The sequence below is a fragment of the Poromitra crassiceps genome, assembly GCF_964638095.1.
Source record: "Poromitra crassiceps genome assembly, chromosome: 28".
NCBI classification, from domain to species: Eukaryota; Metazoa; Chordata; class Actinopteri; order Beryciformes; family Melamphaidae; genus Poromitra; species Poromitra crassiceps.
This window is the reverse complement of record NC_139651.1, coordinates 4,896,980-4,919,132: the sequence shown is the minus strand read 5'-3', so window position 1 is coordinate 4,919,132 and position 22,153 is coordinate 4,896,980. Positions and strand designations below refer to the sequence as shown.

The 22,153-nt window shown below is 44.3% G+C and overlaps 1 protein-coding gene across 1 annotated transcript in view; it reads left to right on the top strand.

Annotated features, from left to right (window-relative positions):
• The window catches only part of cemip (cell migration inducing hyaluronidase 1), a 195,143-nt gene that overhangs the window by 162,741 nt on the left and 10,249 nt on the right, over positions 1–22,153 (top strand). Inside the window, exons 16-24 of the mRNA XM_083662274.1 lie at positions 1,382–1,510; positions 5,167–5,252; positions 5,571–5,702; positions 6,970–7,005; positions 9,387–9,542; positions 11,005–11,185; positions 11,742–11,957; positions 16,690–16,901; positions 20,890–21,075. Coding sequence (XP_083518400.1) covers positions 1,382–1,510; positions 5,167–5,252; positions 5,571–5,702; positions 6,970–7,005; positions 9,387–9,542; positions 11,005–11,185; positions 11,742–11,957; positions 16,690–16,901; positions 20,890–21,075 — 1,334 coding nt within the window. The remainder of the gene's footprint in view (positions 1–1,381; positions 1,511–5,166; positions 5,253–5,570; positions 5,703–6,969; positions 7,006–9,386; positions 9,543–11,004; positions 11,186–11,741; positions 11,958–16,689; positions 16,902–20,889; positions 21,076–22,153) is intronic.

The window sequence follows — 22,153 nt, the reverse complement described above, 5'->3', positions numbered from 1 at the left end:
TCTCTCCTTCTCTCTGTCTGTCTGTCTCTGTGTGTGTCTCTGCTTCTCTCTCTCTCTCTCGCTCTGTCTCTCTCTCTCTCGCTCTCTCTCTCTCTCTCTCACTCTCTGTCTGTGTGTGTGTCTCTCTCTCCTTCTCTCGCTCTCTCTCGCTCTCTGTCTGTGTGTGTGTCTCTCTCTCCTTCTCTCTCTCTCGCTCTGTCTGTCTCTGTCTCTCTGTGTGTCTCTCTCCTTCTCTCTGTCTGTCTGTCTCTGTGTGTGTCTCTGCTTCTCTCTCTCTCTCTCTCTCTCTCTCTCTCTCACTCTCTGTCTGTGTGTGTGTCTCTCTCTCCTTCTCTCACTCTCTCTCGCTCTCTGTCTGTGTGTGTGTCTCTCTCTCCTCTCTCTCTCGCTCTGTCTGTCTCTGTCTCTCTGTGTGTCTCTCTCCTTCTCTCTGTCTGTCTGTCTCTGTGTGTGTCTCTGCTTCTCTCTCTCTCTCTCGCTCTCTCTCTCTCTCTCACTCTCTGTCTGTGTGTGTGTCTCTCTCTCCTTCTCTCGCTCTCTCTCGCTCTCTGTCTGTGTGTGTGTCTCTCTCTCCTTCTCTCTCTCTCGCTCTGTCTGTCTCTGTCTCTCTGTGTGTCTCTCTCCTTCTCTCTGTCTGTCTGTCTCTGTGTGTGTGTCTCTCCCTCTACTTCTCACTCTCTCGCTCTGTCTCTCTCTCTCTCTCGCTGTCTCTGTGTGTGTGTGTGTGTGTGTGTCTCTCCTCTCTCTCTCTCGCTCTGTCTGTCTCTCTTGCTGTCTCTGTGTGTGTGTGTCTCTCTCTTTTTTCTCTCGCTCTCTCTCTCTCTCTGTGTGTGTGTATGTGCATCTCTCCATCTCTCTCCAGGTGGAGCTCTGTTCTCATTACCACGTTGCCAGGTCAGATTAATGGCTGTATGCTCCTATTAACTTCTGAATCAAGCAGACAACAACAGACAGAGGCGCTGCCGCGGTTTCACTATGATACAGTGCCAACTTAAACACACACAAACACACGCACACACACACACACGCACCCACGCACGCACGCACGCACACACACGCACGCACACACACACACACGCACACACACACCTGCCGTGGTTACACTATGATAGAGTGCCAATTAAGATCATAACTCAGAGATTTCACAAGGAAACGTCAGGCGCAATGGACTGTAATTTATCCTCATGGATGTAATAACTTTCCTCATTTGCATACCCCCGAGGACTAATACAGAACAGACAGGCTGACATCCAGCAGACCAGCCAGCGCTCACAGTGTGTGTGTGTGTGTGTGTGTGTGTGTGTGTGCGTGTGTGTGTGTACGTGTGTGCGTGTGTGTGTGTGTGTGTGTGTGTGCGTGTGTACGTGTGTGTCTTCTTCAGGAAACGGGTTTCTGGTTCATCTTCCACCATGTGCCCACGGGCCCGTCAGAGGGGATGTACTCCCCTGGACTCACTGAGCACACACCTATGGGTCAGTTCAGCAACAACCGGGCCCACTCCAACTACAGGGTGAGCCTGCCTGCCTGCCTGGGCCTGCCTGGGCCTGCCTGGGCCTGCCTGGGCCTGCCTGGGCCTGCCTGGGCCTGGGGAGGGAGGGGACAAGTGGGTCAGGGAGGACGGCAAGGAGACGAGTAGGGCTCCGCCGATATGGGTTTTTGGAAGGCTGGTGGCGCTGCTACTTTCTGAATTTAAATTACCGTTTAAAACCATTTTCATGCCAGAGAAATTTAATGATATATGAAAAGTGCTTATTCGGGGGTTTTAATCAGGAGTTTTACTTTTGTCACGGTGGAAAAAGCATTTAGACCATCAAGAGACAGTAAAACCAATACATAATAAAAAAAATAATATAGATAATAGATGGATAATAATAGAGGTGTGTAACAATATAATCGTACCGAAGCGTTTAGGTTCCGAGCTTTAGGTTCAATACGCACTGCACTGCAAACTGAACTAATCTTCCACTGCTGAACAGTGCAAGTCTTGTACAAGGATACATGGTCAACTAAAAACTAAAAAAAGGAGTTGTCATACATTGAAATAAAATGTTATACAAAAAAGTTTTTGAAGATAGAGATAAATAGACATGGGTTATTGAAAGTGCTTTTATTTATGTTTTTGTGCAACAATAGAAATTTAGGTTCTTTTGATTTTTCTTAATTTAGCATTACTAAGTTTGAGCGAATTGCTCCTGAAAAGTCCTTGAATTTGATGTTTAAGAAGGGTGTGGGAACCCTGATAATAATAGAACTAGACTTCTCAAAGTGTCCTTGGTGTAAAATTCCATGACTTTGACCCAAAAACGCTCTCTCTCTCCCTGGTTTGTTCATGTTATGGTGGTCTGGTGGTCTGGTTTCCACAACAGCCCAGCTGAAAACCACCATCTAATGCAAGTGACCTTTTTGTAAAATTCCCAAATATTCCTTGGCTTCACCTGAGAGTTGATCAAATTTCCTGACTTTCAAGGAGACAAGGAGACTTGTGTGGAATCTCATCCAAATGTCTCATTAGAATCAGTTTGGGCTTCTGAGTTCCACATATGACCAGTGTAATGTTGATCAATTATTTTTATTTTTATTTATTATTTTATCAAGTTGCTCCCGTTTTCTCCCCAACTGTACTTGGCCAATCCCCCCTGCTGTCCCTGCTCTGCTCACCTGGGGAGAGAAGCACATGCTTCCTCTGATACATGTGCAGTCACCAGCAGCTTCTTATGGCCTGACAGCGAGGGGGAGTTTCACCGGGAGGATGTAGCATGTGGAAGGATCGCGCCATTCCCCCCCAAAATAGACCCCGGGCCAAGCCGGAGGTAACGCGAGGGAATCGAACCGGCGACCCTTATGTTCGCCGGCACGGATTCTACCACCGCACTGCCCAGACGCCCAATATTGATCAATTCTACAATTGATTATGTAAATCAGAGGTGGACGATACTGACTTGGCCTCGCCAATATCATCAGCAAAGCGAGATATCGATCAAACCCTGGAGGAGCGCACGCAACGGAGTCTCAGATGTGAAGGAGGAACGGATGAAAGGTGGGAACAGCGAGCGAGATAGAGGAAAGAGAGTGAAAAGAGAGGGATGAGAGAAAGAGAGGAGGAGAGAGAGGCGGAGCCGCCTCCGGCATAAACTGGCATACAGATTGATGAGGCGCTGGTGGAGGAGGAGCACGCGTGTTATGTGTTTTTATCATTTGGATCATCTTAATGGAAGCATAACTCACGTCAGGGCCGCCACCTCGGGATGTTTGTGAGGACCAGGGCCACGCCGGGGTGACGGTGTGGGGAGGAGGGAACACAGCTGGCTCTTCATCTCTGGAGAGGAAGTGGGGCAGTGGTGTCTTGGTTTCGATGGTGGACCTGAGGAGATGGAGACACTGCGGAGCGCGTCGTCATTCAGAAACCACGCCCCAAAACGGGGGAAAACAGAAACCCCCCCCCCCCCCCCCAATCCTGGCGTTCTCCTATGTCGCGTGCGTGGTCGCGTGTTGCACACAAAGATCGTATATACGGAAGATGAACACTCCAACTTACTTCGTTGACAGCAACATCCACATTTTTCTTCTCGCCAATTCTCAATGGCTTCCTTGTTTTGCTCGGGAGTGCAAAAAAACTTTAACTGGCGATTTTTTACATTTGTTGTCTGCGCAGCCCCACCACACAACAGCTTTTAGCCATGTTTAATTCAAGGAGAATGACGCTGGTGTGTGGAAGTGAACGGAGAGCTTTCGTCCGTGATGGGCGTGGCCTATTTCATGCAGTGTCTCTATGGCATGCAGGCGAGAATGGCTTTCATTATTATTATGATTTTTTTTTTATTGTACTTTTCCTGTTGAGTTGGCCTTTCCAAGCTCCAACGAAACCATCAACGTAACATAAGACGCTCTGGAACAGCTGATTGTGAGGATATTACACTCGGAATAGCATAAACGTCTAGTGGGACATGGGACAGAACCAACAGGCTGCTCCAGTAACATGATGAATTCACTTCAGATTCTTGAGATGACGGTCAGTCATTCAGGACCAGAGTGGCTCACAACAAGGAGACAACTTTGGTACTTTATGGAAATCAAACCTAGGACCTTTCACTTACAGGACGGGCGGCCTCTCTAACTCCTAGGCCACCCTGACACCCTCATTCAATCAGGCAGCGCCGAGATGATTTGCTTCTGTTATCAATTCGGAGTTCATTTCCTCATGTCAGATACAGATCTGACAGAGAAATGTCATCTAATTAGGGATGAAAATATTACCGGTTTGAAGTATGTCTCAAGATTGATGTGTACAGATCTGTTGCTTGTCTGCAATATAAGGAATCCTTCCCTCCTAATTGGAAGTGAAGCCATTGTGATCTGTATGCAGTGTTGGGCAATTAACACTAACTAGCTTAACTCTCTCTGGGGAGAGCTTCCATGTCGTCCCGCAGTAGCCAGCCATATCGATGCATCTAAGCTTGCTGACCTATGGAAGACATTATGTCTGAGTTCTGACCACGTGAGACTAGCTTCAATGTAGTGAAGCTATATTTAATGTGTAGAGTATCTGGTAGCTTAGCTCACTACATTTTCCAAGTGGCTTGCCCAACACTGTCTGTATGATCACGGACGGACCGGCTATAACAGGTGGGGACTGATCGTTATCTGGAATCCTCAACTTTATTATTATTATTATTTATTTAGTTATTTGCACATATTTAAAAGAAGAAGAAGACAGAAAGAAATAAAGGAAAACAACAAAAAGCACCCTTCCCTTTCTTTTATTATGGATCATCACTATGACAAACAAAATTGAGAGAGAGAGAGAGAGAGAGAGAGAGAGAGAGAGAGAGAGAGAGAGAGAGAGAGATTAACTAATAATAAGAATAATAAGAATAATAAATTGAGCTTATAGCACTTTTAAATATTTGAAAGACGCTTACACAACATACTAAACACTGGATAGGGGACAAAGATAACACTAAAGACTAGGGGGGGGCTACGTTGATGCAACAGACCGCAGACAGACAAAATAATAAGTTTCATTTATTTTCATTATTTATTCTTACATTTTTCCGTTTTCCCCTTTCTCTCAAGTACCCGCTGTAGTACCTCCACGTACCCCTAGGGGTGCGCGTACCCTTAGTTTTGCAACCACTGACGTACAGAATATATCTGTCTTTGTTCCAGGCTGGAATGATCCTTGATAACGGAGTGAAGACCACTAAGGCTAACGACAAGGACAAGAGGCCCTTCCTGTCTCTCATCGGAGCCAGGTCTGTCTGCTTATAGGCCTGGAACTCGTTAGCCAGTAACACTGCTTATAGGCCTTGAACTCGTTAGCCAGTAACACTGCTTATAGGCCTGGAACTCGTTAGCCAATAACACAGCTACACAGTCGGAAGCCATTGTCACACCTATAGTAGTATTATGATGGAATGGTCTAAACTACAATGTCAATGTTTTCAACAACTTTCAAACAAGACCTACAAGGTGTAATTGTGTGTGTGTGTGTGTGTGTGTGTGTGTGTGTGTGTGTGTCCTCTCTTTCTCTCTCTCCCTCTCTCTCTCTCGCTCTCTTTTGGGATGTTTAGGTACAGCCCGCACCAGGATGCCGACCCCTTCAAACCCAGAGTTCCCGCTCTCATCCACCACTTTGTGGCCTACAAGAACCAGGACCACGGAGCCTGGCTGAGAGGAGGGGACGTCTGGCTGGACGACTGCCAGTGAGTACTGCAGGGAGGGATGGATGGATGGATGGATTGAAAACTGAAAAATGTTTTGACCAAATGAATAAAATAGTGAGCAGATAAATTATTAATTCAGACTCCCTCGCCCCGACAGCAGTGTATTTCCTTCAAGTTTTCAGATAATAGTACGACAGGGATGACATTTTTATAGGGCAATTTTTATAGAAGCTAGCAGCATCGCCCCGGGGTTCCTTCATCTGGAAGTCAGTGGGTTTTTGATTAAATGCCTGAAATACATGTAAGGTCTGTGGTTAACAAAAGTTTATGATACGTGAAGGTTTTCTTCAGCAAGATATGCGTCACAAATGATTTTTGAAGCGTAAATGCGGTCGTCAGGAAACGCGAAAAAAAATCGTCGTGGTTTTCATTTGTGATTCTCTTGCTGAAGAAAACCTCCGTGTGGCATAAACAGAGATGGGAAAAGTACACACATTCTTTACTTAAGTAAAGTACAGTTACTTGTGTAAGACTCTGGTAAAAGTAGAAGTACTGATTCAACTTGTTTACTCAAGTAAAAGTAAAAAAAAAAAAAATACAGTCTATGAAATGTAATCAAGTATAAAAGTAAATTAAAAGTATTTCCAGCGGCTGTTTCTGTGCCAAGTGCAATTGGGGAGAGAATGGCGGGGGGGAATCAGGGAAAAAGTACAGTAACAAAGTATTTGTACTTAGTTACTTATAGTTAAAAACAAAGTATTTGTTCTTCCCATCCATCTCTGATCATAAGCTTTTGTTAACACACAGACTTTACTTCAGGCATCTAACCAAACAGCCATTCAAAAAGCCTACTGACTTTGAGACAGAACCAGGGAACGCATGCTAACACACTCCCGGCTTTTAAGATTAATTCCTGCCGCACTCTATAGTAAGGTGTGTGTGTGCGTGCGTGTGTGTGTGTGTGTGTGTGTGTGTGTGTGTGTGTGTGTGTGTGTGTGTGTGTGTGTGTGTGTGTGTGTGTGTGTGAGTGAGCGTGCGTGCGTACATGCGCGCGTGTGCGTGTGTGATCAAGTGCAATCATATTATGTGTAAGTGTGTGTGTGCGACTGTGACTGCCTGGTGCCTTTAAGTACAGCCAAATGTAGCGGAACACCGTCGTCACGCGGTTCGGCTCGCTTAGGCTGTTTTTCCTGCACATTTAATGATCGAGATGAAAGTAGGAATTTCATACCGCCCTAATAATATTTTATCTCCCCCAGACTGTTGCTCCAGTCAAAACCATAATATTCTCTCTTTCTCGTTTCAGATTTGCTGATAATGGCATTGGCCTCACTCTGGCGAGGTAAGGCTCCCCTCCCTCTATTAAATCACTGTTGATATTTCTATGGATAGAAAGAAAAGTAATACTGTTTGTATTTATGGTTGGTGGTGGGGTGGTGGTGGTGGAGGCCCCCCCTCTGTCTGTCTGTCTCTCTCTCCCTCCTTCTCTCTCTGCCTGAGTAATTGGAAAACGCCTTATAAGGAGTCTGCTTAGGATGCAGTGTGGGGAAAGGAGTGCATTGATGGGGTGAGAAAAGTAATTTAGGGCTGTGATGGTCACAGAGGTGTGAATTGGTGGGAAGTATTCCACTGATTTTTACAAAGCAGGACACGTGCTCTGGAAGATACTGCCACACACACACACACGTACTGGGATTCAGGTGCTCAGAGTGATAGATAGCACATCTGATGGGCATACGTAATACGCATACGCAATAGTAATACCCCCTTTCCATTGGCTGATTTGCATTTCCACTAGCAGTTTAAAGCCCCGCCCCCTCCAGTATGTGTTGTCATTTTTCAGATATTTCATGTTTCTGACCATGTCGATTAGCCACACTGTTCACCAAATATTTTTTTAACAAATAATACATTTTGTGCTCAAGCTGTTGCTAAAATGGAAGCATAACGTATGACTCAATGGAGCGCTATGGTGATTATGTCATGTCAATTGGATTCGGACTGAGGACGAGCTGGCATGTTAACTAGCTAGCCGTTAGCTACATTAGCTCAGCCCGCTGCCTAGCTGCTGTAACCACTTTGCTGGGCTCAAAACGCCACTGAGTCGCGCGTCAGGGCCAAAGCGCGCTGGACCTGCTGTAAGGATGGTGAGCAGGAGAAGAGGCACGGGCAGGCTTCAGGTTCACCACCGACGTTTATTAATGGAGGAACCAAGGTGGTTTTGTCTTGGGTTGTTACAGAAGAGATAAAAAAAAATACTCAAAAAGACTTGAAACAAAATAAGGCTAATGAGTCAAAAGAACTACAAAAAGGACAAAGAACATCATGAAGAAGACGTGAAACTAGCGATTGAGGCCGTAAAAACCCGTTAGGAAAAGTGTTTTGTGGGGCCATAAATCAAGTCAGAAAGTACAGTCAGTTTCCCATTCACTTCCATACCAATCGGGCTTCTTCTGCAGCCAGTGGAGTCGCCCCCTGCAGGCCATTCGAAAGTCACCTCACAGCTTCAAGGCACTTGAATAATGTAGAGAAAGGAGAAAGGGGAAACATCGTTAATGCTAAAATATGCTTGTGTTCTTGCCTCATATTCCATGCTCTCAGTCATTGTAATTAACCTAGATAGTGATACTGTAGTACTTTCACGTTCTCTGCTGATACTTAGAACTGTGGATTGTCTTGATCGTGGTGTTGGAGGGATAACGGAATATCCCACTGTGGGATCAATAAAGCAATACACTACACTACTACTGCTACTTACCACCACTACTACTACTACTACTACTACTACTACTACTATTAATAAATGATGCCTTTCTAGATACTCAAAGCACTTCACATATTAGGGGAGGGAACTCAACTCATCCACCACCGATGTGTACTAGCACCCACCTGGGTGATGCACGGCAGCCAGTTTGCGCCAGAACGCTCAGCACACTTCAGCCTATCACGGTGGAGAGTCAGAACGCTCAGCACACTTCAGCCTATCACGGTGGAGAGTCAGAACGCTCAGCACACTTCAGCCTATCACGGTGGAGAGCTGAGGACTGAATGTGCCAATTAAGTAACGAGGGATGATTAGGTGGCCATGATTGAAGGAAGGCCTGAGTGGGAATTTACAACCCCTACTCTTGTGAAGAGTGCCGATGGGATCTTTAATGACCACAGAGAGGCAGGACCTCGGTTTAACTCACAGGACAGAGTCCCTGTCTCTGCCCTGGGGCATTGGGGAGATTATTCATCAGATCAGATTATTCATCAGACCAGAGGGGAAGAGCGCCTCCTACTGGTCCTCCAACACCACTTCCAGCACCAGTCTCCCATCCAAGGAGTGTCCTAGGCCAGATTACTACACTACTACTACTATAACACTACTACTATTGTAACACTACTATTACACTACTACTACCTATACTACAATAGCCTAATTCACGATATCACAATTGCAGTGGGTCAGAAGTTTACATATTGACTGTGCCTTTAAACAGCTGGTACAATTCCAGAAAATGATGTCATGGCTTTGGAAGCTTCTGATTAGAGTCAATTGGAGGTGTAGCGTACCTGTGGATGGGTTACGGTATAATACTACTATTCTTACCACTACTCCCTGTGTCGTGTGTGTGTGTGTGTGTGTGTGTGTGTGTGTGTGTGTGTGTGTGTGTGTGTGTGTGTGTGTGTGTGTGTGTGTGCGCGTGCGTGCGTGCGTGCGTGCGTGTGTTCGTGCAGTGGGGGGACATTTCCAGATGACGACGGGTCTCGTCAGGAGGTGAAGAACTCTCTCTTTGTGGGTGAAAGCGACAACCGGGGGATGCCCGTCCCCGACAGCCGCATCTGGGGACCCGGGGGCGCCGACCACGCCGGCAGGACCCTGCCCCGTGGCGTGTGAGTGATACATGACATGCACAATGATATCGGCACCGCGATATCGGGTATCGGCCAATAAAGCCTTTAAAATCAATTATCGGCATCGGCCCCAAGCAAGCATTTCTGCCGATATGCCGATAAAATGACGCTTAAATGACGCAAAAATGATGCTATATATATACATATATTTTTATATATATATATATATATATATATAAATATATATATATATTCTGTCAATATATATATATATATATATATATATATATATATATATATATATATATATATATATATTTATATATATATACATATATATATATATATATACAGTATATACTGTATATATATATATGTCTTATATTGGCCTCACATGTCTAAAGAAGAAGTCTTGGAAAGGGTGATTGCACCAGTCCATTTATAGAGGCAGCATGCGTGGGAGCCAGGCTTTGTATGCTATAGTGTATTTAGCCCGGCCCCACTTGGCAGAACCCAGAGCGCCAGAGAGGAATGTCTCAACTGCATATTAAGGATTCCTTCATTGTCTGGGAGAAGGAGGAATCCATCATGAACCACTTGTGTCCCAACGCCTAATCTTTCTGACATTTGAGTGATTTAATGATCGCTTTAACGAGGATGAACTCGGTCACCCCGTTGCAACAGCGCTTCCCTGCTGTTACAAAAGTGTGAATGAAGACCAGCAGATAGAAGAGATCATTCCATCAGCATCCAGGGCTAATAATGCACAGCCTGTCACCAGAATATCAAACGTCAGCATTGAATGTTTCTGCAGTCCACAACTCCACGGATACGTAGAATATCACGTTTCTGAAGCAAAAATACATCGCATATCACATTTCTGAAGAAAAAATACATCGCATATCACAAAGAGGGAATATCCGCGCTTCAGCTGACGAAGTATGCCAAACCGTCTCCAAGACAAATTTCTCCCATGGGAGACGAATAAAGAAAACCTTGACCCTTGACCTTGAACCGTGCCTCTCAAAAAAACAATCTGGAGCACAAGGTCAACGTTGAGCAATTTAATATATAGGTGGTGCAAACAGACTAACGTTTCCACACACTTTCAGTCTCTTCCTCAGAGTCAAAGAGTTGACTGTTGACTTGGCTGTTTGACTCTGAGGAAGAGACTTGTCGTGTCGAAACGTTAGTCTGTTTGCACCTCCACAGTATATATTAAATTGCTCAACTTTGACCGTGTGCTCCAGATTGCTTCTTTCATACATTGCATTATCACGTTTCTATCAACATCATACACGTCATAGAGGCTATAGAGTGACTTCCTAAGGGACCTAAAATATCTTATTCCCCATTTCATTTTTCCAAATCCTTGTAAAAAGAGTTTTACTTGGACAAACCAAGCGATTCAGCTATATTCACAATGAGTGTGTGTGTGTGTGTGTGTGTGTGTGTGTGTGTGTGTGTGTGTGTGTGTGTGTGTGTGTGTGTCGTCCGGCAGTGATTTCCCTATCCGCGGCATGCAGATCTACGACGGGCCCATCGTGGTGCAGAACTGTACGTTCCGTAAGTACGTGGCTCTGGACGGACGGCACACCAGCGCCTTCGGCTTCAGGCTCAACAACTCGTGGCAGAGCTGCCCCAACAACAACGTCACGCACATCACCTTCGACAACGTGCCCGTGAGTGTGTGTGTGTGTGTGTGTGAGTGAGTGTGTCTGTGTATGTGTGTGTGTGTGTGTCGGGGGGGGGGGGGTCAGACAGAAAGTCAGGTGCACAAAACATTTAGCCAAATTTAGAATTTTTGAACTTTAAAGAGAAAATAAGATCTATATATATCTACTGTATATGTGTGTGTATATATATATATGTTTCTGCTATCATACGATAGCAGAAGTTTCTGCTATCATACGAAACTAGAAGACCTACTGTAAGGCATCCACTGGTACCAATCATGCCATGGTTTGTCAGGAAGGGGGCTAAATAACGCCCCATGGGTCGGATTCGAACCCAGGTCGGCTGCACCAAGGACTAAGCCTTAGTGGTACACGCTGTACCAGGTGAGCCACCGCGACGGCCCGTCAGACTCGTTAGCGACTCGTGACTGTATTCTCGGCACCATTGCAAAAGAGGGTTCCGACTCTCAGTGTGTCTTCAGAGAACTAAATGAAGGTTGAACCAACCCGACAAAGAAAAAGTCCACTTAAAGCCTGTATCTCCCTGGTACCCGCCCTGCAGATCACTTCCCGGGTGTTCTTCGGGGAGCCGGGCTCCTGGTTCAATAAGATGCAGATGGACGGGGACAAGACGACCATCTTCCACGACATGGACGGCTCGGTCAGCGAGTACCCCGGAGCCTTCCTGGTCAAAGAGGACAACTGGCTGCTGAGGCACCCCGACTGCATCGACGTGCCCGACTGGAGGGCGGCCATCTGCAGCGGACACTACGCTCAGGTGGGTCACACACACAGGTCTCGTAACGGACAAGCCCATCTTTTATTGTCACACGAACACCACAATACATGCATGCGGCCACAACACACTCATGCTGACGGTGGCCGGTGAAAAGTGTCCTCTGCATTTAACCCATCCAGGCATGTCCTTTCCTCCGAGGGGCAGGCCAGGAGCAGTGGTCGCTTTCTCGTACAGCGCCCAGGGACCAACTTCGGATGTTGTCGTCACTGGTCGGATGACGATGACGATCTGATCTTCTGCATGTTTTTAGTGGGGGGGTTATATACGGAGGAACCCCCCTGGGGGAGCACGGGGAGAACATGCAAACTCCACACAGAGAGAAAGGCCCTTACGACGAGATAACCCACCTGGGCAGTAGGCACTGAAGATATGGGGGGGAACACAACCACAGCGCCCACAGTGTCCCAGGCGAGAATCGAACTCAGGACCTTTTAACTGTGAGGCGACAGCGCTACCGACTGCGCCACCATACCCCCGAGGTCACACACACACACACACACAGACACACACAGCACGCACGCACACACACACACACACACACAGACACACACAGCACGCATGCGCACATACACAGCACGCACATGCGCGTGCACACACACACACACACACACACACACACACACACACACACACACAGAGTCTAGGGGTAAAAAATATCAGATCATGATTTTTTTTTCCAGGCTTCTCATATCACGATATCGATAAAAGATTGACATATTGCCCGAGCCCTACCTCTGACGCACGCACGCACACACACACACACACACACACACACACACACACCATACGGCAGCTTAAAACGACTATTGCGGGGAAAACGCTGTATTCATTAAAAAAATATATGTAATTGTACTATTTTGTATTAGCATTACAGTAGTAGCCTATTAGTATTATTCTGAAGGGACGCACCTTTGTTACTTTGGATTGCAGATTGGCTATTTAACATTTGACCCACAGAAAAGTAAATTGTTTGCTTTAAGCACAATTCGTCCAGAATGATTCCTCAGCTAATTTAGCCCTCGTCAGATTAAAGGGAATCTAATTTTACACGCTTGCGAGGTGGCGGAGAAGAAGGGAGGCGTAATGAATGTTGCTTCCAAAAATAATTATTCAATTAATTAGTTTAATGAATAATTCAAATGCGCTTTAGCATTCATAGAGGGAGGACTGGTGTTATTGAGTTTGGCTCATCTCTGTGTGTCTGTGTGTTCTCTTGACAGGCCTGTGCTTCCTCTGAGCTATAGTGGGACTATATAGTGGCACCTACTAGAGCAATTTAGAGAGAGAGTGGCATCAGCGGAGGTCCAAAATGCGTGACTCCTTAGCCAATGAATAGCCAAGAAGGAGTCTTGCGCTACTTTTGAATGCTAAAATAAAGCTGATAATGTACAATTTGATTCTTAAAAAAAAAAAAACTTTCAAAGTACATCACAAACTGTCCATTTTGCTGCAACTCGACAGTGCTGCTTAATCCAGAACCTTACTTCCTGGAACTCTTGAGAGTAAAAAACTGGTCCATTGGAGTGAATGGAGATGTTGCGACTCTTCTATATACACGGCTCTGGTGGCAACTTTTTTTATTCTGCAGCCATACAAGCTATGACCAGTAACACTCAAAATCCTTCAACCATTCTCATTTTTAACACACTGGGCACCCTTTTTCGCCATTTTTTTTTGATGCCACCTTTTTCATAACTTTTCGATGCCACAAGACCGCCACGGTTAATTGTGGGTTAATTTGCCTCGCCCCAACATTAATTTGAAAACATTATGCACATAAAACAACTTGGTTACGGTTAGAGAAACGTAGCGTAGAAACAGCAGCGTAACGGGCGCCGATGCAAGATGGTCAAACCGGGCCCTGATATGCTACTGACAAAATCTGGTGTGGGCGCACCATAACAGAGATGACAACTGTCAAATTCGGTGTCGGCGCAGCTTGACAGGCAATACATTTTGGGTGACAGCGCACCTGTCCAGACCAGAGAGATGAAAAGGGTGACGGCGCAACCAGAGATGAAAACATATTGGTGGCAGCAACACCGACCAGGCAGACGCACAGATGAAAAACACATTTTGGTGACAGACAGACGACAGCTACGGCTTATTAATTAAGTTCAGCTCAGCAGTGGCGAGCTGGGCTGGCCTCGGTCCGAGCTGGGCGGGGCTCGGTGCACGCGCTGCAATATACAGCAGGGGGCCCGGCCGACGCTCGGCCACACACGAGCCGGTGCGACCGGGCCCCAAGCACGCCGGGCCCCCCGATGCAGTCGCGTTCCCTGCATATATGGTAGTTACGCTGCTGGCTTAAATCACAGAAAAGTTGAATGTGTCTTTTGCGTTGCACAGGTTTCTAAAAGAGGTAACGGAGGTGAGAAAGAGGTGTAAAATGTGCGAACATGTTAACTGATTTAATCAAGGAAGAAATCCTAATTAAAATTGATGCGATTGCAATCATCCAATTATCACCGATGTACTTTTTGCAGGCATGGCACATTTTGTAAGGTGTGTAATTGTACAGCTTCTAAAAATAGATCAATATAACATCGACACAAGATATGAATATGAAGTACCTTTTCATCTACCACTCAATCAAATAAGTCTATTCTTCAATGAGCTGTTGACATTAAATCCTCTTCTGTGTGATTCTTGTTGTCTCCCTTGTCTGTAAGTGTAGCAGGTGAAGCGACTCTGTGCTGCTCGTGTGGCACACTTTATTCCCCCCACGAGGGCACTTTGCTCTGACTAATGCTCTGCTATTGTCACGGTTATATTTCAAAGAGCCGGGGCTTAATGCGAGAAGAGTGAGAATAGCCTATCCTCCTGGGCGACCGGCGCCACCTGTGGCAGCGCGCCTGCTTCTAAAAACCCAGCCAATCTTCTCCATTTCTTTTTGTTTAAAATGAGATCACCGTCGTCATAAAGGCTGCAAACCCACGGGTCGCCACTCGGGGTGGTGAGGCCGATATCTCGGGCTGGTGTTGGCCTTTAATTACGTTTTTGTTATCAATCTTTCTTAGATCAGATGTCAGCGATATCATTCGGGTGTGGTGTGGATGGACTTTGCTGATAAGACATTTGCTTCATCACGCCTTAAGGAGCTGCTAATACAGCTAAAAAATGTCGTTAGTCCTGGTTTTCAATGGAGAGTTCTACCATGATGGCCTAAATCAGTGGTTCTCAACGTAGGTCCCACCAGGGGTCCTTGAGAAGGTTACAGGGGGTTACCCAGCCAATTTATAAATTGTTAAACTTCGCTATTATTTGATTTACAAGAAGAAGTTAAGACAATTAGATAATGTAGAAGACTGACTGTTTTGATCATAGTTTCATTCTACCGACAATACAGAACAATGTCAGACAGTCATGGAATTTTGGGCAAAATCGTATCTAATAGGGGTGTCACGATACACTCAGTTCACGATACGATACGTATCACGATACTGGGTTCACGATAACGATACGATACGATACGATTTTAACAATATTTTTTTAAACTTGAATAATGACAATATATGACTGGAAAAGTAGTATTTTATTTGAAATGCACAAATACAAAACATGCTGTTGTGGGAAATTGTTATTACAATAACAACTAGAAAAAACATGAGATTGGAGATAAGGCTTATCTTGAAATAGAATGAGTTACACCGTCACTTAGATTTACTTTGAACTAAAAGGTTTCTCAGCAGTATAAATTCTCATTATGCATCTTCAGTTTTTCTTCAAACTCAAACAACAAGACTTTTCTTAGTCTATTTTTTATGCATCTTCAGTTTTTCCTGTCAAGTAAACAGTTTTGCCAGAAACTCAATTGAATGGTTTCTCTCCTGTATAACTTCTCATGTGTCTCTTCAGAGACTTGTTCAACTGAACTACTTTCCACACATTGAACTTCAACAAACAAAGACGTTTCTTTGTCTATTTTTGAAAAAAAAAAAAAAAAAAAAAATTGCGATATGAGATTTCATCTCAACGATACATATCGTGACGTTTTACTATCGCGAAATTTCGTGGGACGATATATTGTGACACCCCTAGTATCTAACAATAAAACTATTTTCAGATTTGGGATCCCCAGAAACAAAATCAAATGGGGGTCTGTGGCTCTGATGTGGACAAAATTTGGGGTCTGTGATATGAAAAATGTTGGGAATCACTGCTCTGACCACCCTAACCCTTTGGACGGCACGGTGGCTCAGTGGTTAACACTGTTGCCTCACAGCAAGAAGGTCCCGGGTTCGAACCCCGGTCCGTCCCAGGTCCTTTCTGTGTGGAGTTTGCATGTTCTCCCCGTGTCCGTGTGGGTTTTCTCCGGGTGCTCCAGTTTCCTCCCACCATCAAAGACATGTATGTTAGGGTTAATACTCCTGTCCGTGCCCCTGACCAAGGTACTGGCAAAAGAACTGGAGTTGGTCCCCAGGCGCTGCACAGTGGCTGCCCAATGCTCCTAGTTCTAGGAAGGTTCCTAGTAGAGGATGGGTCAAATGCAGAGGATGAATTTCCCCAAGGGGATAAATAAAGGATAGCTTAACTTAACTTAACTAACAGTAGAATTGTGGGGGAAACCCTGAATCCTTGTGACATTTTGGATTTTGTTTTTCTTCTGCGGGGAAATTTGAATCTATTCTGTACAAAATAGCAGTTATTGGCAACTTCAAACCAAAAACATCAGTTCTGACCCTTCTTCTTATGGCTATGTGTTCTTCAGATCTACATCCAGACACGTAACCCGGCCAACCTGAACATGCAGATCGTGAAGGACGAATACCCTGACCGGCCCCTGGCACTAGAGGGCGCCCTGGGCAAGAGGAAGCACTACCAGCAGTTCCAGCCGGTCATCACTCTGGCCAAGGGCTACACCATCCACTGGGACCAGGCGGCTCCTGCTGAGGTCACCATCTGGCCCATCAACTTCAACAAGTCAGTCAACACATGAGCAAACGACATGCACACTCGTGACTATTCACAAGTCAGTCAACACATGAAGAACAACATGCACACTCGTGACTATTCACAACAAGTCAGTCAACACATGAAGAACAACATGCACACTCGTGACTATTCACAACAAGTCAGTCAACACATGAAGAACAACATGCACACTCGTGACTATTCACAAGTCAGTCAACACATGAAGAACAACATGCACACTCGTGACTATTCACAACAAGTCAGTCAACACATGAAGAACAACATGCACACTCGTGACTATTCACAAGTCAGTCAACACATGAAGAACAACATGCACACCCGTGACTATTCACAAGTCAGTCAACACATGAAGAACAACATGCACACTCGTGACTATTCACAACAAGTCAGTCAACACATGAAGAACAACATGCACACTCGTGACTATTCACAACAAGTCAGTCAACACATGAAGAACAACATGCACACTCGTGACTATTCACAACAAGTCAGTCAACACATGAAGAACTACATGCACACTCGTGACTATTCACAACAAGTCAGTCAACACATGAAGAACTACATGCACACTCGTGACTATTCACAACAAGTCAGTCAACACATGAAGAACTACATGCACACTCGTGACTATTCACAACAAGTCAGTCAACACATGAAGAACTACATGCACACTCGTGACTATTCACAACAAGTCAGTCAACACATGAAGAACAACATGCACACTGGTGACGTTAATATTTTTTGAAGCGTTGGGCGTCCAGGTAGTGTAGCGGTAGATTCCCTGCCAACCAACACGAGGGTTGCAGGTTCGCCTGTCCTAGTTGCTGCACCAGCACCTCCTCTGGTCAGTCAGTCAGGGCACCCGTTCACAGGGAAGGGGAAATAAGAATATTGTTTTTGAAGCGTAAATGCAATTTTAAAGATTTTCGATTTTTGCGATTTTCAGAAAATGCTTCTGGGCCTTCCTGGTTCAGCTTGTACTCATTTGCGACACGCATCTGAAGAAAAGCGAAACAGCACAAAGTTTCAGATTGGGGCTATCTTTGTAATAGAGTTACTGAGCCAACATGTGATCATGCCTGTTATAAATACATCATCACTGCTGTACTCTATAAGGAGATGGATTTGGACATCTGATAGCCAGCAGAGGCCCCTGTTTGGAAAGTGTGGACTGATGCTCATATTTAACTAGTATAAATGAACACCAAAGAAGAAGAAGAGAATAGACGAGTCCATGATGCTCAGCTAAAGTTACAGATCCTGGAAGCAGATTAATCTCCCCCTCGCTGCTAACCATACCGTAGGGCTGGGCAATTAACTGAAAATGTATCGAAACCGACATTTAAAAACCTCTAACCGATTTAATCTTGCTTACAGTATGTCAATTAATTAATTCAATTGATTCGTGTTAATTTGGTTAATACTTTCCCCAATGCGTGCGTTCATGAACTGGCCCCTTAAAAAATACGATGTCATACTCAGTCACGTGCCTCTGCCCGTCCAACTAACGTTAGTGCGCGTTCACTAAAACCTAGGCAGTGTTAAAAAAAAAAAGCATAATAAAATAATAATCGTTCATTAATCGTAATTGAGGTAAAAGTGTGAGATAAATGGTGATATTGATTTAAAGTCATATCACCCAGCCCCAGCTAACCCATATCAAATGTGGAAACTGAGTCAGAAGAACAGAGACAGGGGGGTGGAGTACAAATAAAGATGGCGCTGGCATCAGAGGAGTGTGAACAGCATCAGGCGTGGTGCCAGCAGTATTTTGGGTGTTTCCATAATTGTATGTGTGCTGTCACATTTCACGCTGTCCTCCGTCACCCTGTCACTGGAGCAGCAGAGGACCCAGCCCAGAGGAGGAAGAGGATGAGGAAGATTTTGTCCCGGTTGTTGCCACTCTGTCACTTTGACAGTTGTGAAATGACAGGTTTTATTTGATTGGGGCACCTACTCTACTAGTGTGAGATTCAGCAAACTAGAAATATGACATTTTCCACGGAGGGAAAGTAATAGGATTTTGATCTAAAGAAATATATATACGATACATTTTTGTTGTTGTTGTTATTGTTGTTGTCTCCATCTTTGGCAAGTTCATTGCTGTGGTGTTTCTTCGCCTCTCAATCAAACTGTGTCAAACAGACGTCTTTCCCCTTGGATTTTCTGTTGCTGCAGTTTGAGTTCCTGTAGGTGGCGCTCATTGCTTTGTCTGTTCAGCCATGGTGGCTATCACCGATCATGCCAAGTAACCAGTTCTTCTTCTTCGTCTATGTATTCCAAACAAGCCGGAAACATAAAAACGCATCACTTCCTCTGCAGCAGAGGATTTTTTCCTGGGAAAGAGCCACCAGAACACCGGGTGTTTTTAGAACAGCAAAATGTGTTAAAGCTTTGTGGTCCATCGGTCAGCGATAAAGAGTAGCAAAACAGACATTTATTTATTATGAAAATGTTGGATTATGGACATGGGGAAATTAACTGACAAATTGAGAAAAGTCCATTTCCACTTAATTTTTGTTTTTGAACAGTTCCTTCCTTGCAGGCTCTCTGTGTAAATGGCAAACCAAATGGCAGGGCAGCTACTGAGGCCACTCGCATAATAATTGATCGCTTGTGAGCAGTGTTGGGGCTAGTAACTCAATACAAAAGGAATATATTACATGTAATATATTACTTTTAGCAGTAACTCAGTAATATAACTTATTACAATAGGATTTCAGTAATATTATACCAGTTACTTTGTCAAGTAACACAAGTTACAAATTGAGTTTTTTTTTTTAAATCAAAGCCAATTAAAAAGCAAAGTTAAATAAAGATATAATCATTTCCTAATCAAATTGTGTGTTTTTATGCAAATAACCACTATAGATGAGAATACAAGGAGAAAAGGTAATATTTAGAAGTTTGGACAGTTTACATTGACTTCAGGCGGTATAAATAATTTTTCGGGATGGTTCCGAGGCGGCGATGTCATTCTGCTACTGCAATTATTTTGGTGAAAGTAATGCAAAAGTAATGTAATATTAAGTAACGAGTTACTCTACACAGACAGTAATATTGTAAAGTAACGTATTACTTACAAATTAAAGTAACTCGTAATATGTAGTGTATTACATTTTGAAAGTAACTTGCCCAACACTGCTTGTGAGTCATCGTCCTGAACGGTTGACAAAGTATTCACCACAGAAATGGGGAGAGCCCTACTCTGTGGGCTGGTTATCATTCCTCCTCCCGGCAGCTCCTCCCTTCCTTCACATGCACTTTTAACAGTGTGTGGTCATCATCCATTTCAATAGCGTCAGGGTCGCTCGTCATTTCAGGCATGTCAGCTATTCTCTCTGTGACCTCTAGGGCCTGAGAGCCCCCACCCTTTTGATGGACGGGGCAAGCCCCGCAACAGGAGCGCAAAAGGTTCCCACAGAGAGGGTGTGGGTGTGCGCGTCAATGGCGCCATCTGTGGTTCAGAGGGCCTCACAGCAAGCCTTAAAACTGCAAAAACGGCTACTCGGCATGTTCTGCAGCCAGGGAGGGCTGAGTTATGATGACTTGCTCATATTTGTCGTGATTTATGAAAAGTTGTGAATTTAAACAGGTAGTGATTTGAAGAGCTAGTGAATTTGAACTTTTGATGAAGGATCTTGTGGCACTGTGGCAGAGTCAGTAAAGAGTTGTCCTTGCGTTGTTTAATCTGAGTTAAACAGGCTTTGATCCCAGGGTAATATAGAATTATTGTCTTTTGTACAGCTTATATAGAAGATTTTTTGTTGTTGTTGTTGTTTTTTTGTATTCTGATTGTATACGTTGTGTTGCTGGTCTGCAGTGTTTTCTGTTTGTCTTGCTGCTGCCTTCTTCAGCCAGGAAGAAGAAATTAGCAACCTAACAAAGTGAATACCCTATAGTGCTTCATGGCTGTGTTGAGGAAGTTGAGGAGTAAATTGTAAAATATCCATGGGTCTGTTTGTTGCTGTTCCAGAAACGACTGGATCAATGTGGGCCTCTGCTACCCACAAGGCACCGCCTTCACAGTCATCTCTGACATCCACAACCGACTGACCAAGCAGACCCGCAAGACCGGCGTCTTCATGAGGACCACGCAGAGGGACAAGATCAACCACTCGCACCTGGCCAGAGGCTACTACTACTGGGAGGAGGACACCGGGTGAGACACAGCATGGGAGCACCTAGTCAGCTCACTAGCAGATTAGAAGCGCAGTAGAGTACCTTCAGTTTAAGGTCATGAGTATATAGTTACTCCATAAAATACCCCCAAAATCTAGATTTATTGCATCTTTTTTTATTACATCATGTTGTGATTGTAATCGTTTTCTTTATGACCAACACTGTATTTGGTTTTTAACAGACATAACAACCTCAAACAACTCTGATTGTAATAAATGACCTATGCGTTCTAGTCAGGGATGTAGTGCAGAGTAAACCTACCTATGTACACTCAGCTCACTTTTACCGCTATTTGCAGAATAGAGTTTAGGCTGACATCACTCTTTCTTTACGATGTACATTGATAATACATCCGTAGTATCAACTGATGTAAATTAGATGAAGATAGGTTATCTATTTGTGTTTACATTGGTGGTTGTTATTGCTTTTATGATGATGCCTTACAACTGGAACTCAGAGCTGACTTAATACTACATCACTGGGACAGACAGGTACTGTATATCAGCACACTGTCACTACTAGGCAATATGCCATCTTAACAAATCAGTTCATCTAGTATTGAGTCCTCTAAAGTAATTTTTCTAAAATCAGTGAAAACATCTGCCAATAGGAGGAGATAATTTCACAAATGCAGTTTGATGATTATTTATTTATTTACTTACTTATTGATTTATTGGTTTATTTATTCAATCATCTTACTGCACTGCAGATCATTTGACCGGTTTCAACTAATTAGAATGTTTTTTTCCCAGTACAATTTTTTGAGAACATTTACTTGGTTGAAGTGAAATAATTGTCTTGGAGAAAGTTTCTTGTTTCAAGGTTTTCTTCATTGTTTTATGATGATTCCTTGAAAGAAGTCATATTGGCATGAATCAAGTGGAAGTGATTCACTTGACTATCTGCCATTCCGGCGAGATCATTTTGACAAAAACAAAAATCACAGAATAAGCTTGATAGGTCTGCAGACGAGGTAAAGTCACTTGGCAGCTTTGCCATGTTGTGCGGTGTGACACTTTGGTACGTGAATGTTTTTAAAACGAGGCTGATTTGCATTG